This window comes from Erythrolamprus reginae, chromosome 5 (assembly GCF_031021105.1).
Source record: "Erythrolamprus reginae isolate rEryReg1 chromosome 5, rEryReg1.hap1, whole genome shotgun sequence".
NCBI classification, from domain to species: Eukaryota; Metazoa; Chordata; class Lepidosauria; order Squamata; family Dipsadidae; genus Erythrolamprus; species Erythrolamprus reginae.
Window position 1 is genome coordinate 91663791 of NC_091954.1, and position 18483 is coordinate 91682273.

At 40.9% G+C, this 18483-nt stretch overlaps 1 protein-coding gene across 4 annotated transcripts in view; it reads left to right on the top strand.

Moving 5' to 3' along the window:
* Positions 1 to 8512, top strand: part of MME (membrane metalloendopeptidase) — a 122597-nt gene extending 114085 nt beyond the window's left edge. For all 4 annotated transcript variants that reach the window (XM_070753477.1, XM_070753474.1, XM_070753473.1 and 1 more), the window contains exons 21-23: positions 315 to 410; positions 1817 to 1893; positions 6248 to 8512. In XM_070753477.1, the coding sequence (XP_070609578.1) occupies positions 315 to 410; positions 1817 to 1893; positions 6248 to 6347 (273 nt within the window). In that variant the 3' untranslated portion in view covers positions 6348 to 8512. The remainder of the gene's footprint in view (positions 1 to 314; positions 411 to 1816; positions 1894 to 6247) is intronic.
* Positions 8513 to 18483: the final 9971 nt, after the last annotated feature.

Below are 18483 nucleotides of genomic sequence, written 5' to 3' on the forward strand. Positions count from 1 at the left end.
TTAATAAAATAAAATAAACAAACTTCCTGAGCTCCACTTGAACATTACTCTCTGCCCATGTTTTTAAAGGAGAGGGAAATAAGGCATTTTTAAAGGGAAAGTTGTGATCACCCTATGCTGGACTGATTCTCTCCTTTCCTGTTTATTAACTAGAGATTGGTAAATCAATATAATATCCTTGATTCTTATGATAGTTCCGACCTCTTACACTTCTTTACGATGTATATTTACCCGGGAGCTGAATTCAGAGATGCTTACTTGTATTGTCCTGTTTCAAAACAGTAAAATACATCTCTTCCTTCTTTATTTGCCAGGCCTATGAATCTTATGTACAGAAGAATGGAGAAGAGAAACGGCTCCCTGGGCTTGACCTGGACCATAAACAACTATTCTTTCTGAATTTTGCACAGGTATTATGCTTGGGCTTGACTGAAAGCTTTGCAAATTATTCTGAGTTACAATTTCACAGTTAAGTTAGAAACAGCAGGCTGGCTCTTCTCCTAATATGAACTGGCAGGATGGCTAAGGCGGCTGCCTTCATGGCCGTCAGACCGAGAGGTGTGTGGCCTGTCAGATTAAGTTAATCACTACTCTGTGAATGAATGCATTCTGGAGATGCGTCAATGAGGTGAGCCAAGGAAACCAACTCGCCTCTGACCCTCTACTTTGTTTTTAGAGCACTTTGCACCTCGGAGTTGTCTTAAGAACTTTTCTGCATTGCAGATTTAAGCGGCTTGATTCCTGTCCATCAACCAGCTGACAATGAAGCCAGCTTAGGATATCAGTCCTTTTCTTCACTTTGGCCAGAGACATGTTTCCTAGGTGTACTCTAAAGTGGTACCTCTACTTACAAACTTAATTCATTCCGTGACCAGGTTCTTAAGTAGAAAAGTTTGTAAGAAGAAGCAATTTTTCCCCATACGAATGAATGTAAAAGCAAATAATGCATGCGACTGGGGAAACCACAAGGAGGGTGGAGGCCATGTTTCCTCCAAGGAGATTCCTAGAGAGGCCCCATGGAGGCTTCTCCTTGCCTTTTCCGGCCCTGTTTCCTCCCAGGAGATTCCTAGAGAGGCCCCATAGAGGCTTCTCCCTGCCTTTTCCTGTTACAGTTTCAGAGGCTCGGGTTTGTAAGTGTTTGTAAGTGGTTCTTGAGAAGAAGCAAAAAAATCTTGAATACCTGGTTTTTATCTAGAAAAGTTTGCAAGTAGAGGCATTCTTAGGTAGAGGTACCACTGTATTTCCAATAGTCCATAACTGGTGGAGGGGAGGGAAGGGGATTGATAACTGTTCTGAAAATATTCAAGTCCCTTGAGACAGAATAACAAAACAGCAGAATTCCTGTCAAGTTTCAAGTCCATCCTTTCATTACTTCATTAGTGAGCTTTTTTATAAAAAAAAAACCAAAAGTTTTCATCATTCCACTTGGAAAAAATAAATTGCTGTGGAGGAAAGGGAACAGGAGGCAAGGGCATTTTAAAATGAGGTGAAGCACAGCAGGTAAACCAGACTGTGCCATTTGAGCGGTCATAACTTGAAACATTCAACTTCTGATGAGTAACAAGAACAGATGGGTAAGATTGCCTTCCTGGTGGTCTGAAGGCAGACAGAAGACATTGTTATGCATCCCTGCTTTAAGAAATGATTGGTAACTCGTATTCATACGTTGGGCAAGCTGCTTATATAGATCAACTATTGTATTGATATTCCACACACTGTCTCAATTTCCTATTCCATGTCACAGCTTTGGCCTCAAAAAAGTTAAAGAAACAACTTCAATGAAATCATATTTTCTGCAAACTTTTTTCCCCTAAAGGTATGGTGTGGGACATACAGGCCGGAATATGCTATCAATTCTATTAAAACTGATGTACACAGTCCTGGCAAATTCAGGTAAATGTTCAAACAAATCTTTAAAAACAGCCCTATTATTTACCCTGTTTCCCCGAAAATAAGACGTACCCCAAAAGTAAGGCATGTCAGAGGTTTTGCAGAATTTGCTAATATAAGGCACCCCCCCCCCCCCCGAAAATAATGCGTAGTCAAGTTTACATACGGTACGGTGGAAAAACATACGGTACCATTCAAAGCTGTTCATAGCGGTACCGTAATAATGTGGCATCCCTTGCTGGCCCCTTCCATCACTTTGTACCGTCCAGTACAGCAGACACAGTCTGCTGCTGTCTCACTGCCATTACAGTCTCCACTACAGTGTGTAGATTGTAGTTCCTCTGGTGGCCGGAAGCTGCAATAGCGGGAGTATACTGTTGTACCATATAAGTGCCGTCGTTTGTGTGTGTGGGTGCCATACTGACAGGTACCGTACCGTAATCAGTGTACTGTACGGTACACTTTCTTTGGGGGTGTCAGCTTTTCTGCCTGTGAATTTGTCTTATTTGAGAAATATATGGCACCCCCCGAAAATAAGACGTAGCACAACTTTTGAAGCAAAAATTAATATAAGACGGTGTCTTATTTTCGGGGAAACACGGTATGTGCAAATCAAAGTATGTTCCTTGTCTTCATAGATTAATGCCATGATTAATGTGTAGGGCTTTGTAGCACCACCGTGCAGTTTTTATTCTTCTTTCTTTCTTCCCCCCCCCCCCTTCCTCATTCAATATTGGCTCCTCGCCTTCTTTGTTCCTGGAACAATTTGCATCCCCAGTACACTAGTGGTGGGTTCTGCGCAGAAGCATTCTGGATGGCTGGGCAGAACCTCCCGCTGCCTGTGCTACTGGTTCTTAGAACTGGGCCGAACTGGGAGCAACACACTGCTGCAGTGCACTTAATCAAGCAGACATAATCTCCAAGTGCTCCCTCCTCCCTAGCACAGCCAATGCCATTCTACTAACAGCAATAGACAAGGGCATCCTACAAAGAGGGAGGAATAATAATGATAACAAAGATGACCAGCAACTATACAGCTACCATTTTGACTTTTTTGAGCAGCATCAGCACCACATAACAAGGGTTGCCTTGGAAGCCAAATAATGCACAGACACAAAAGCTGGATTTTAAAATGGGCCACTTTATTGATAACATATTTTAAAAAATTTTGTGAAAGACCTGCAGAGGTAAGGAACCAAAAGGGGCAGGGACGCCATCAGGAATTTTGGGGCCCCATACAGCCTAAGTGTCTGCCCCCCCCGCCGCCATTTTAAAACTACTTTATTCTGCGACATACCAATTTTGTATTAAACCACATACACCCCATTTTTCAATTTGGCCGGGCCCCTGATGCCAGTAGCAGTAATACTGGCCTATCGGTGGCCCTGAAAAGGGGGCTTAATCCCTGTCAAAACATTTATAAGCAGCTATGGGCGAAGCTCCTCCTGAGCAAGGGAAGGTTCCCTCTGGCCTTTTCCTTGCTCTATGCCACACCATTTGGCATGTAGGGAGGCTCACTTAAATTTCCCTTCTGGGTCCTGACATAGGTGAGCCCTAATAGCACCCCACCTCCATAACTCAAGCCTGACATGCCCAGAGTTTCTGGTGAGGGGCAGCCAATCAGCTTCCAAAAGGCGCCCTAAAAGAGAACATACAGCTGCTGCTAACACACCTTTCCGCCCCCGACCTACTCCCAGTGACAAAAGGGTTAACTATTAAAATAAAATGGGATTGTAAACTTGAAGGGCCCCCCCTTACCTGACCACTCTCATTCTTAGGTGTGAAGTAGGCAAAAGAACGGCCACAACAATGCATGTGCCGCCAAAAATTCCTACTCGGCCCCCAATGGCAACCCCAACACACCAATATGTAAAGGGGGGCGGGTACTTCCAGTGCTGATTTTGAAAGAGGAAGTTCCTGGGTCGGGGCGGCCTTTAAATTCCCAGTGCCGCCCTGCCCCACTTCCTGGTTAGGCCTACGCACGCTCATGCAAGGCCAATCAGCTATTAAGAGGGTGATCTCACACTTCCGTGCGAGATCGCCCCTTCCACATGATGGAGCCTGTGCTTGTGGCTCCATCAGCAAATTGGGCAGTGGGCCAGTTTCGAATCTCTTGCAATAATAATAATAATAATAATAATAATAATAATAATAATAATTTATTAGATTTGTATGCCGCCCCTCTCCGAAGACTCGGGGCGGCTCACAACAATGATAAAAACAATATTATACTGGCACAAATCTAATATTTTTAAAAAAAACTAAAAACCCTATCATAATTAAAAACCAAACAGCACATACATACCAAACATAAATTATAAAGAATATACCATGTGAGCCCATGTCCAAATAAAGTTTTTGAGGACAATATAGGAGCTGGGGGAGAGGGGAAGAGATGTGATGGAAGGGAGGCTATCATATTTAAATAAATTCAACATTTTCTCAGCTAGTACAAACTGACTGTTTGAAGAGTCTATCCATAACAACAGCTTCCACACTACTACAGTGATCCCTCGATCATCGCGAGGGTTCCGTTCCAGGACCCCTCGCGAAGATCGATTTTTCGCGAAGTAGCGGTGCGGAAGTAAAAACACCATCTGCGCGTGCGCAGATGGTGTTTTTGCTTCCACTGCCGGCCGCCCTTCGCCCGCCCACCCCGTTGCTCGCGCCTGGGGTGGCACGTTGCTGGGGAAAGCGCCCGCGCTTGGGGACTCCCTAGGTCCGCTCCCCAGCTGGGGAGCGGACCTAGGGAGTCCCCAAGCGCGCGCGCTTTCCCCAGCAACGCGCGCGGGGTGGGGACTCCCTCCCCAGCTGGGGAGCGGACCTAGGGAGTCCCCAAGCGCGCACGCATTCCCCAGCAACGCGCGCGGGGTGGGGACTCCCTCCCCAGCTGGGGAGCGGACCTAGGGAGTCCCCAAGCGCGCGCGCATTCCCCAGCAACGCGCGCGGGGTGGGGACTCCCTCCCCAGCTGGGGAGCGGACCTAGGGAGTCCCCAAGCGCGCGCGCTTTCCCCAGCAACGCGCGCGGGGTGGGGACTCCCTCCCCAGCTGGGGAGCGGACCTAGGGAGTCCCCAAGCGCGCGCGCATTCCCCAGCAACGCGCGCGGGGTGGGGACTCCCTCCCCAGCTGGGGAGCGGACCTAGGGAGTCCCCAAGCGCGCGCGCATTCCCCAGCAACGCGCGCGGGGTGGGGACTCCCTCCCCAGCTGGGGAGCGGACCTAGGGAGTCCCCAAGCGCGCGCGCTTTCCCCAGCAACGCGCGCGCGGTGGGGACTCCCTCCCCAGCTGGGGAGCGGACCTAGGGAGTCCCCAAGCGCGCGCGCTTTCCCCAGCAACGCGCGCGCGCTGGGAAGCAGAGTTAGGGTGTCCCCAGGCTCGCGCGCACCGCCCGCCCGCCCACGCTGTTGCTGGCTCCGCTTCCCAGCTGGGAGGCGGAGGTGGGGTTTCCCGCGCGCGTGCCGCCCGCCCGCCCACGCCGTTGCTCGCGCCGATGCTGTCTTACCAGGGCAAGAGGGGGAAGACCCAGGGAAGCCTCTGCCCGGCGGGGAAACTCCACCATCTACGCATGCGTGGAAGGGCACGCATGCGCAGATGGTGGAGTTTACTTCCGGGTTGAAAACTCGCGATATGGCGTTTCGCGAAACTCGAGATCGCGAAACTCGAGGGATCACTGTATATGGAAAGCAGTGTTTCCAATTCTACTAAATTAAATGGTCTAATGATAGACAATATGTTTATCATACATGAGCCATCAACAAAATTTCAGAACCAGACAAAATTTTTGCTCTGTTTTACATCAGTTTTGAAAGTGAATCATTTTGTTTTAGCCATGCTTCATTATGTAATGAAATGTTTCATGAAAGCAGCATGAAAATTATGAAGCTGGCATCATTTTTTTTTTTTTAAAAAAAATATCTGTCTTAATTGGGAATGTTTCCAGATTAGATTTCAGTTGGAGCAGATCTTTATCCTATTATTGGCAGCATCATGACAAGTTGAGAAAGATCACGTCTAATTCTATCTAACTTGGAACATATGTCCACTTTTTTCCCAGCCAGTTATGTTGCAATCAGTAGAGCCTGTCTTAGTCTACAAGGGGAGTTTCCTTTTAATTTGGATGTATTTTATAATCAGGTATCCAATGTGCAATTTGTAGTCAAGCATTAGAGTTGTCATCAGGACTTAGACTGTGCTCAGGATAGCATATGAAATGATAGAAAGGAAAGTTAATTTGCAACACATGTGCTAAAAGTCTTAGCATTCAGAAAATGGAAGAAAGCCAGCATGAAATTTTTCTTCTTCTTAAATAGATCCAGCAATACCAAATTGTGTTTTTTTGCTTTTTCTTGCTCTAAAGGGTTCTGGGATCACTGCAGAACAACTTGGAGTTTTCTGAAGCCTTTAAATGTACTGATAAAAATTACATGGATCCTGTGAAAAAGTGTCGTGTTTGGTAACAACGCTGCAGGAGGAACAAAAAAAATCTGGAATGTTTTAAGCACAATAGAAGTGACTTTGCTGCAAAAGGGACCATAAAAGGGATATATAAGGTGCACTAATAAAATGGATTTTTTAGGAAACAGATCAAAAGAAGCTTTGCTCAGAAAGCGCCATCCAGCAATTATTCTGATTAAACTAGGAAAATGATAAACTCTCCAAGTAGGAATTTCATCTTTTAAAAAAAGACCCTTCCTGATTTCCATTCAGCATTCGATTTTTACTTTTTAATTTGTTCATTAATATACTGGTTTAAAAGCAAATCCCACCAATTTCAGTGGAACTAACTTTCAGGAGTGTGTGCTCAATTTGAACAATGTAAGTCACATAAATGCATTCTTAAGCTTTGGAAACAGATGCAAAAACGGAATACCAAACAATGCAAAAGCTTGAATGTGAAATGTAGTTAAGTGTGAGATTTGGAACCTTTCCCATTTTTCATCACATACTTGTTCTTCAGAAATGGCCTTAGGAGCTTTAGCACCCAGAAAAATTTGCATGGTTAGTGAACCCTGAAACCCATTGGAATCTAGATACTTTCTTGGAACCCATTGGAATCTAGATATTTTCTTAAAGTGGTAGCAGCTAAGTAGAGTCACCCGTAACAAATTTGGCTCCCCGTATAGTGTATACCAATGATGGCGAACCTATGGTACGGGTGCCACAGGTGGCATGCAGAGCCATATCTGCTGGCACGCGAGCCGTTGCCCTAGCTCAGCTCCAATGTACATGTGTGTGCCGGCCAGCTGATTTTTGGCTCACACAGATGCTCTGGGAGGGCATTTTTGGCTTCCAGAGAGCCTCTGGGAGGATGAGGGGACCATTTTTACCCTCCCCTGGCTCAAAGGAAGCCTTTGGAGCCTGGGGAAGACCAAACACGAGCCTACTGGGCCCACCAGTAGAGTAACAGACCATTTCTGGCCTTCATAGGGCCTCTGGGGGGCCAGGGAAGCTCTTTTTGCTCTCCCCAGCATTGAATTATGGGTGTGGGCACTCGCGCATGTGTGATAGCACGCACATACGTTTTTTCGGCACCTGAGGATAAAAAGATTCGCCGTCACTGGTGTATACAAAAAAGATGTACAAAGTCAAAAGTCATGGATGAATGGGGTATGCAATCATATTGTGATGATAATGTGTGCCTATCACAACCTGTTCTATGTGCCATTTGGGGTTCAGGATTAATTGTAGGCACTGACCCATCACTGGATGAAAAAAAAAGGCAAGCACTGTTGTCTTTCAACCTAATGTCACCTATTTTTATACTCATAAATGATGAGTCACAGGGTGAAGGATCTTCTCAATTTTACACTTACTATGGGTCTTCTGTTTTCTTCCAGATGGAAGCTCTCTGTAGGCTCCATTTTAAAACCTCTTCTCTGTCTGTTTCTCCTTTCTGTTTGAATATATGTTCATCGAAACAATCCAAAGACAACTTAATAACTCTATGAGAAGGGATTAAACTATTGAACCAAATGTGTTTGCTTGTTACTTTCTAAAGCCAAACAATACTGTAGATAATTTATTAATTTTTTTAGCATATCTCATAATTAGTGCAGTTGTAATCAAATTCCTCCACATTTTTTCTAAGATTTACATGTTTGTAAAATGATATAACATAATGCTCTTTTATATTTAATTCTGAACTATTCTGGTCCTGAATGGATGCATACCATTGGAATGTCAGGGTACAGGCATTCCTTCAATAAAAGGATGAGTTGATATATGGACTGATTTTGAGATAAACTTTCAAGATAATGAAACACTGGGACATAAATAATTAATACAAATAATGTTCATGATTGTTCTAAATCAGCAGAATCTTTGTTTTCATAATAATGTTCCATATGTGGGGGTTGTATATATTTGGAATCATAATAATAAAAATACTTAAAAATCTGCTGACATGCCCTCCTGCAGACAAACAAAATGCATTCTACTTCTGATATTGAAGCAAATCAAGATTTCCAAAACAACTGAATAAATACCAGAATACCTCAGATGACTTGACTGAGTCTGCTTCTGAGCATCTAAAGGTTTTATGTGCATTTGAATTTTCACATTTGTCATCTGATGAAGCATTTTGATAATTAAATGTAAACAACATTTATCTTATTGTCTAAAACAGTTGTAGCGTGTGTGTTTTTCCTGACATGCAAAGACAGGCTCTCATTCTGGACTATTAAACTGGTCAAATATAACTTTTGTAGAGAATCACCAACATAACTAAATCCAGTATAGCTTTCTTGTGGTTAAAAGAGAATTTTATTCATAGCTATTGTTCTGTCTGTTCTGGTAGAATCCTCCCAAAAAATGCACAGATACAATTTCAGACACACACACGTTTGAAAATTCAAAACAATGTTCTTTATACCAAAAATGCAAATAAACAGAGCACTCTTTTTGTATAGCAAAGAGCACTTGTCTCCAAACAAATTGGTAATTTGTACAAGTTCCTTATCAGTTCTGTGATACTTAGCTTGCAGCTGGGAGGCAATTCACAAAGTGAATTTTCTTTCACAAAGTGAAACACACTTTGCTCTGGGTTAGTTTCAAAGGGGGGGGGGGGAAATCAGCACACAAAGATCAAAGTCAGCAAAGCAGTCATGAAACACAACGATTAGATAATCCTCCACAATGGCCAAACCCACAGGCTGCTAATTATAGCAGCCTCACTAATTACCACAGCCCCACCCAACCACAGGTGGCCTCATTTTCTTTGATAATAATCTCTCAGTTGTTGTTGCCTATGCATCACTCTCCGCATGCGTGGCTGTATTATTAACTCTTGTTCTGAATCCAAGGAGGAGCTAGATAATTGATCTCTTTCTGAGTTGTCTGCCATAGTCTCCTCCTGTCACTCATGTCTTCTTGGTCAGAGGAGCCTTCATCATCATATTCCACTGGGGGGGGGCAAAACAGGCCTGCAGCATGTGGATGTCTTCCCCACATCCACAGTCCTTGGGGCAGGAGCAGGGCCAGAGCTAACCACAACAGCTATAATGCGACAAGGATGGCATTTTTATATAATGATATATAAAATTTATATTTGTAGTGATGTTATTTCCATTTTTTTTAACATATTCTTTTCGAGCTTGGTTTTTTTTCCTTAACATGACAAGCTTTATTCCCCCAAAGCATTTAAAATGCCTCCATTTTTATGCTTGAACTCTTCTAATATTCAATGGCATCTCTATCCACTTTGACATAATCTAATTTTATAAACAATAAAGTGATGGTATCAAAACAGAGGATCTATCTTGCGGACCGTTGAAATTCCCATGTCTGATATAAGCTGATATAATCTGATATAAGCTGCTGAAATGCTTGATTTGTGATTTGGGCCAGAAACTGATTCTCAGCCTTATTTAGCTATTATGGGGATAAAATGGAGATCCTCACATAAGCTGCCTTGAATTCTTGCAGGAAAGGCAGAATAAAAGTTTACATGAACTGGTCATTTCATCAATACTTCAACAGGATATTTCTTTGGCCATTGGTATGTTCAACACGTTCAGGGAAGTGATAAGCTTTCAGGGAAATGTTATTTAGGACGGCCTTTAAGTTTCATTTTCTAAAATGGGAACAAAAGCTTCACAGAAATCCTCTTAGTGAAAATGTATAAGCAACACTTATTTTACCTTATGGCATGAGTATTCCAATTGAGCCTTGAGTTTGACACCCCTGTAATATGGCATCCATTTCAAATCTGCAATTACTTGGGGGGGGTTCTATATGGAGTTAGATCATGAAATTTGCTTCATGTAATTGTAAGCTGCTTGAAGATCAGCGTGAAAACGAATTGGCATATGGAAGTAGAAGGGGAAAAAAGTCCAATAACATTTGAAAGACTTAAAATGAAAAGGAAATACAAAATAACAAATAAGGTCTGAAATATTGTTTTGGAAAACAAACAGAAGAAAATAGCATTAGAAGAACTCTTCTCTGATTTAAAAATGTTAATACAAATAAAACCAGGTGGAACCTCTTGGACTTTTTCTAACCAAACCCTGTGGATATTCCTTGGCAATACACAATTCAAGCTGGCAGCATTGTTACATGCAGATAGCAACTACTTGAAAACAACTGGAGCACCGTATCAGCATATTCTGCTACGGCACTTGATTTATGTCACATGTTGTCCAAACAAAACATAATCATGTTTTAGTAAGTAAATTTCTAACTGAAGATTCACACAGACTGGCATATTTAGGCCCAACTGAATTCCATTAAATAAGCAATGCCAAAACATTTGGCCCTGTCCCACATTATTGAATAGTTGGATGGATTTCAACACAACAGTAAATCCTTCTAAGTTTTCACTGTGTCTGCTTTTACAACTGTGTGAATTACAAAGTTCATTTCAGACACAGCACATTAGTTTACAAAGGTTGTAAAATATGATCGTGAAAGACAGACTTGTTCACCAAGTAAACTTTTAATTGCAGAACACATATCTTTTTAGGCAGGTCTTGTTTCTTGCTAGCCTAACTCCGTTGCCAAAATAAATAAGATTTTTCACAGCAGAGTGAAATGTGGTTGTTAACTAATATTCTCATATAGTCACAAAGGTTGTATGTAACTGTGACTAAGCTGGGATTTGCATTCATTTAAATTGCAATGTCCAAGCCAGGACTGGTGACTCAAAGACATCAAAACAAACAAACAAACAAATATATTAAAAGATAAAAGTCAAATGTTATCTGAGTAGAGTTTTATTCCTTGGACCTCGTGGACATACAGTTTTCTTAGCAAGAGTACCAAAAAGAGTTGTCAGGTTTTTTTCGTCTGGAATATATAACCTCAGAATTCATTGACAGCTTTTAACAAAATACCTGCTCAGACCCTTAAAGCCAGCCAATTGTTTTGAAGTGATTCTCTTCTGCTAGGCAAGGATAAGAAAACATTTGGCTTCCAGATGTTTTGGACTAATCAGCATAGCCTATTGTCAGGCCATAAAAGACACATCTAGATTGGATTACACTCCATATTCTTTCAGAAGGATGAATGTACATGTATTTTTATGACAACACTCTTCCAGATAAATGCATTCAGTTGCATGTATTAGAAGATAATGTTTGGTATTCAGTAAGACATGGTAAGAAGATTCTCAAGTTTAATAATAACATTTTACTATTTGATATGCAAAATGTAAGGGATGCATTACAAGTTACAACCCCCAGAAATGTAAGCTGCAATAATTTCCATGTATTAACAGGAGGTTGGACTTAATGTCTTTAGAGACTTTTAACTATGAGATTACATGAGACAGAAACCATTTAAAAGGCTCCGTGTGGTAACTATTGTCATATGGTGAGATGGTATTACTGCCAACATGCCTTCCCTCAAAACATCCATTGTGACCTGGCTCACCTCTCTTAGCTCTCCCAACATGAAACTATTTAAAGCAGATGTCAGCATATAAATTTACTCTTAGTTGCAAAAATAAAGGTCAGGCTACAAGCCAGTCATGAGTGCCAAACATTCAAATTACCCATTTTCACCATAAATGGATCTTCTTTAAAATGGAATTGTCTTATGACAATTTTATTTCAATGTTCTTCTTCTTAGATTGCTACTCTTTAAGAATGCTTTCAAAAAATTATACACCTTGACATCATTTTTATCAGAGTGACAAATCATTCTTACAGCCGGTATGTCATTGTTATCCATAAAAATAATTAGGTTATTAGACAATTTATTAAATGTTAACCCTATGAAACAATAGAGTTTATGCACATGAAAAAGTTTTTTAAAATCAGTGTAATTAATATATTTAAAAAATAAAATGAACCACCATTATCTAAGAATTCCACACTTGGATTTCATATTTTATTCCCCATACCATAATCTGATTATTCTTATTTTAATACTGCTAATGGTTATTGGCTAAATTCAAAAAAGAAACAGTAGACAAATTAAAATATCTCATCATCAATGCATCAAAATATACTGCTCAAAAAAATAAAGGGAACACTCAAAAAACACATCCTAGATCTGAAGGAATGAAATATTCTCATTGAATTGCACAACTATTCCATTTACACAATACCATGTGAAATTGATTGTCAATCAGTGTTGCTTCCTAAGTAGACAGTTTGATTTCACAGAAGTTTGATTTACTTGGAGTTATGTTCTGTTGTTTAAGTGTTCCCTTTATTTTTTTTGAGCAGTGTACATACTGTATTCTCTTACAAGCAGCATAGCAAAAAGGCATATTCACAGAAACTGACTAAATCATATTGTTCATGTTTTACACAAAATAAATAAGAATTGCTCACTAGTTTATTAAAAGTGTTTTGTTTTTTTGCATCCTTACAAAAATGTAATACAGCCAGACAGGAACAATTGATTCAATATACCCTTTTCCACAAGGACACAATCTTAGCTCATATGGGATCTGTTTGTATTTGTCTTCAAGAACTGCTGACAACAAATTCTACCAATGTTAGTATACTTTAGATTTTATGGATTATTATAGAGTGTGGCCTAAAGAAATGGCCCTATCTGCTGAAGCTGATGTTCTTGGGTAAGACAATTTGGCCTACTTGCACTTTTAGCTGTTAGGTATGCTGTTTAAGAACAGTAAAGTTTTGGTTATTCTTATTTAGTATTAACTTTGGAACAGAATAACAAAGTAACATAGTTGAAAAGGATCTTGGAGTTCTTTGAGTCCAAACCCCATCTCTGGCCGAAAACCATTTCAAACAAATGTGTTAGTGTGCCCACAACATCTGAAGGCAAGTCATTCCACTAATTAATTAATTAATCAATTAATTAATTTACTTATTTATTTATTTATTTTGTCCATTACATAATACACATTAAAGAGAATAGATATGTAATAATATAAATAAAGAAAAGAATAGAAGAAAAGATATAAAAGTATAGGTGAACATATTTGAAAGGAAGAAAAGATAAAGGAGATAAAGGAGAGACAATTGGACAGGGGACGGAAGGCACACTGGTGCACTTATGCACGCCCCTTACTGACCTCTAAGGAACCTGGAGAGGTCAATTGTGGATAGTCTTAAGGGAAAAATGTTGGGGATTAGGGGTTGACACTACTGAGTCCAGTAATGAGTTCCACGCTTCGACAACTCGGATGCTGAAGTCATATTTTTTACAGTCAAGTTTGGAGCAGTTAATATTAAGTTTGAATCTGTTGCGTGCTCTTGTGTTGTTGTGAATTGAAGCTGAAGTAGTCATTGACAGGTAGAATGTTGCAGCATGTGATCTTGTGGGCAATACTTAGATCGTGTTTTAGGCGTCGTAGTTCTAAGCTTTCAAGACCAAGGATTGATAGTCTGCGTTCATAGGGTATTCTGTTTCGAGTGGAGGAGTGAAGGGCTCTTCTGGTGAAATATCTTTGGACATTTTCAAGGGTGTTGATGTCCAAGATGTGGTATGGGTTCCAGACAGATGAACTGTATTCAAGGATGGGTCTGGCAAAAGTTTTGTAGGCTCTGGTGAGTAGTGAGATTGCCAGAGCAGAAGCTGTGTAGGATCAGGTTAACAACTCTAGAAGCCTTTTTGGCGATATTGTTGCAGTGGGCAATTGTTCTAACTGTCAAGAAATTTCACCTTAGGAATTATTTTAAGATTCTGATCTCTCTTTGTACATTTTAGGCAGTGTTGGTGAACCTTTTTGGCACCAAGTACTGAAATGGGAGCGCTCATGTGCACAGGGGGAGGGCCGGAAACTGGAAGAGAGATAATCTGGTCTTCTGGTTTCTGCTGTGTAGGCACGTGTGAAGACCAGCACATGCCAGAAACTGAAAGCGCAGCTTCCCAACATGTGGATGCATGCCAGGGAGCTGCTTTCCAGTTTAGGTAAGACCAGCTGGCTGGCACACATATGCATACCCGAATCTGGAACAGCAATGGAAATATGTCTCTTCATGCCATTTCTGGCACATGTGCCAAAGGTTCTTCATCATGGGACTAAGACATTCAGCCACATGCTCATTGCAAGAAAGAGATAGAGAATATATTACCCAACAGTATTGAAATAGTTATAAACACATACTGTCTGGCCTTCAAATAAATTCAATTCAATTCAATTTATTACATTTGTATGCCGCCCCTCTCCGAAGACTCGGGGCGGCTCACAACAACAATAAAAACAGTATAACAATGGAACAAATCTAATAATAAAATTACATTAATAAAACCCCCAACAATTTAAAAGCCATACAACACATACATACCAAACATGAAATATAAGAAAGCCTGGGGGAGATGTCTTAATTCCCCCATGCCTGGCGATATAGGTGGGTCTTGAGTAACTTGCGAAAGACAAGGAGGGTGGGGGCCGTTCTAATCTCCGGGGGGAGTTGATTCCAGAGTGCCGGGGCCACCACAGAGAAGGCTCTTCCCCTGGGGCTCGCCAAAAGACATTGTTTGGTCGACAGGACCCGGAGAAGGCCAACTCTGTGGGACCTTATCGGCCACTGGGATTCGTGCGGTAGAAGGCAGTTCCCGAGGTATTCTGGTCCAATGCCATGAAGGGCTTTAAAGGTCATTATCAACACTTTGAATTGTGACCGGAAATCGATTGGCAGCCAGTGCAAGCCACGGAGTGTTGTAGAAACGTGGGCGAATGTTTAATGTTTAAATGCTTAGTGGTAGGTTATATCTAGAATGGTTGAACATTTCTTCATGAAGAGGATTGATTGATTTGATTGATTGATTGATTTGATTGACTTACACAGTGTCCTGTGCCCAGGAAGACAATCTTTTCTGTCATGGCACTTGTCCTCTGGAACATTATTTCTAGAGATTAGACAGCTGTCCTTTTATAAAACCTTGAAGATCTGGTTTTGTTGTTTAGTCTTAGGCCCCAAGTGTATGGTTGAGTCCATACCATGGTTAATTGTTGTCGGTTGTGGGGGTTTTTTAATCGTAGCTGCCATGTATTTATTGACATTGATTTGTTGATCAAGTTTTTGCTTTCAATCATTGTGCATTTCCAAAATTAAATATTTGAGATGGGCAGCTGTACAAACTAATTAAATAAATAACAATAAATGGCCAAACAAAATAAAAATATTAGCACAACTGAAAGAGTATATTTTACTATTTTTCTTCAGGATTTTTTCTTTAAATGCAAGAATAAACTTCAAATAACATGGGGAAGTAGTTCATAGAGACATTAAAAAACCAACTTGCTAGGGAATATTCTGTGAATGAAGTGGTCCTCTCTACCCTTCCAGATTCCATTACAGCATAGAGAACAGCACTGTTCAGAATAGGGCAGCCCCCATATTTCTCTGGTCAGAAATACGGATTTTAAAAATGTTTTGAGATAGATCCTTCTGAAAAGGGATGATTGCAAAACGTTATAGTTACGCAAAAACACACAGAAATTCTCCTGGGAAATTTTATGTAACAAGGAATTATGTAACAAGGAACAAGAAAAACCTGAGAAATTTGTTTTATAAAAAGTGGGTTCATGCAATGATTTACGTCAGCAGTTCGGTGGTGCAAGAAAATCTCTGAATAATAGAGAAAGTTCCAAAGGAAATGGATGAAAATGTTGTTAGGAGCTAGTTTAAAATACCATCATCAGTCTGGAATATGGTTCTTCAGACAGCCAAAGCCTTTTACCTTTGCAAAAGAAAAAAAATGGGGGGGGGGGAGAACCTTATGTTTGTTTACTCCGTTTGCAGAGTGTTTAAAAACTTGAGAAATTCTTGTGGTGTTTTTAGGCTGGTTTGTTTGTTCTGAAATATCATACTTGTTTTTCTGTCACATACCACATTTAATTAAAGCGAGGGAAGATAGGGAGAGGTAGTAAAAGGGATCACTATACAGTGATAGAAGTACACATCCGTAATCTTTTTTTCCATCTCATAAATATGGGCTATGTAAGGGAATCTTGGCCTTGTAATTGAAGAACACTGGAGGCACAAAAGTTTCCACCCCTGGTTTGCGGGTATATACCTGCATAATTCTCCTATATATGACCTGTTTGTAGTAATTAGATGTATTTATAGTTAAGTGCGTATAATAACATAAATAACTATAATAAGATAGTAAAACGGTTATGCCATAAATAACTATAATCATATATAACAAAGAACTATAATGACATAAATGAAATATAATAACTAGTTACACGTATATAATAAATTACATGAATAACTAGCAGATTGAATTACGGTGAGCTCAGTTTCTGTTCAAACAAAATTATCCATTGCGATCCTATCATTACTGAAATGCTGCACAATTGTGTTGCAACAAATTTCAATTCCTTGGGAGCTGGAAATGAAGCCACTTAAGACGCCTTGGGAAAAAAGAGCAACAGCAACAGAGTTAGAAGCAGTGAGCACTGTGGGCGTGGCTTATGCAGGACGCCCTGCATTTTATTTCAACATCTTTCAGTGCAAATTGGGTGCTCTGGGGTGGAGCTCCATTTTTGCTACTCCACAGCGTGTTTTTTATTATTATTATTATTATTATTATTATTATTATTATTATTATTTGGATTTGTATGCCGCCCCTCTCCGCAGACTCGGGGCAGCTAACAACAGCAGTAAAACAGTACAACAAAATCCAATACTAAAAAACAGTTAAAAACCCATTATATATAAACCAGTCATACATACAAACATACCATGCATAAAATTGTAAAGGCCTAGGGATAAAGTGTATCTTAGATCCCCCATCTCTGGGGGGAGTTGGTTCCAGAGGGTCGGGGCCGCCACAGAGAAGGCTCTTCCTCTGGGTCCCGCCAAGCGACATTGTTTGGTTGACAGGACCCGGAGAAGACCCACTCTGTGGGATCTAACTGGTCCCCCTCCCCCCCCCCCGGTCTGGGCAGCAGCCCCCCTGGTTAGAAGGGACCTTGGAGGTCATCTAGTATAACCTCTTGCTCATGCAGGAGACCCATACTAGGGATTTGATCTGCCGACCTTATCGACAGGCTCAGTGCCTTAGCCACTGCGCCACCTAGTCAGAATAAAAACAGCAGGCTGAGGCTGAAAGCTAAATCCTAAAATATACAGGATCAAAAGTGATACCACACTTTGAGATCAAAAGCAAATAACATTTGCTAGTTTCTTTCCTTCTCATGGCTGGGGTGTCTTGTGTGGGTTACTCTGAGAAGTTAACAAGGGCTGATTGTGAAGAAATTGCTCAGCAACCAGGTTAGTGGGCAGAATAATAGACGTTTTGCTGACATTGCTATTGGCAGCCATCAGATGTCGAAACCTAAAATGTCATCATCATCCGCCTCTGGCTACTAGCAGCCACGCACTAACAAAGGTCACCAGTCCTCCTTCTTGAAAGCCAGTGAAGAATGAAATGCAGAAGTCGAGAGTCTTCACACACCTAAAGATTTGGTTTCAACAGTAGCGTTTGAATTTTGTAGCCAACAGGCAAGGGATGATGAACGGCTGAGGAAGCAGAGATCTTCACTAATTATAGCTTCAGTTATCAGACCCCTTACCCACCCTCTTGTTCAGGCCCAGACATTTCCAGGAACCAAAATGTGAGTAAATGAGCGTACAATGTGCTTTTGTGAATGACTAAGAGAACAGAAACAATGAACAAACGTTTTACTTCCTAGCAGTTCTAAATAAAATGCCATGTCCAAATAAGAACTCTATATTTTTTTTAGAATGCAATATTTCAAATATTCCAAAGCGTGCCAATATTTATAGAAAAATATTTTCATATCAATGTTATTATCCTACTATATGCCCTGCAATCCAGAGGTGGGTTCCTACCAGGTCTAAAAGGTTCTTTAGAATCGTTAATAGTTCAGCAATAACATCATAGAGTTGGTTCTGTCAGTGGGCACCGCTGTCTTGGATTTTGCCTCTGCGCATGCACAGAAGCTATTTTTTGATTGCTGCATTCATGCACACTCATGCACGGCGCAACTGTGAGCGAGCCAGGAGCAAAAGGATCCAGAAGTCACCCCTGCTACAGCCTCCAATTTTAACAACTCTGAAATAGGTTGGTTAAGAGCAAGTGACTTGGCTTCAAATCACTTAGGGAGATGTGTAGATGTTGAATAGTGACAGAAAATGCAAATCATTTTATGATCATAAGTTATTGTGTTGCTATTTCTGTTCCGTCTTCCATGAT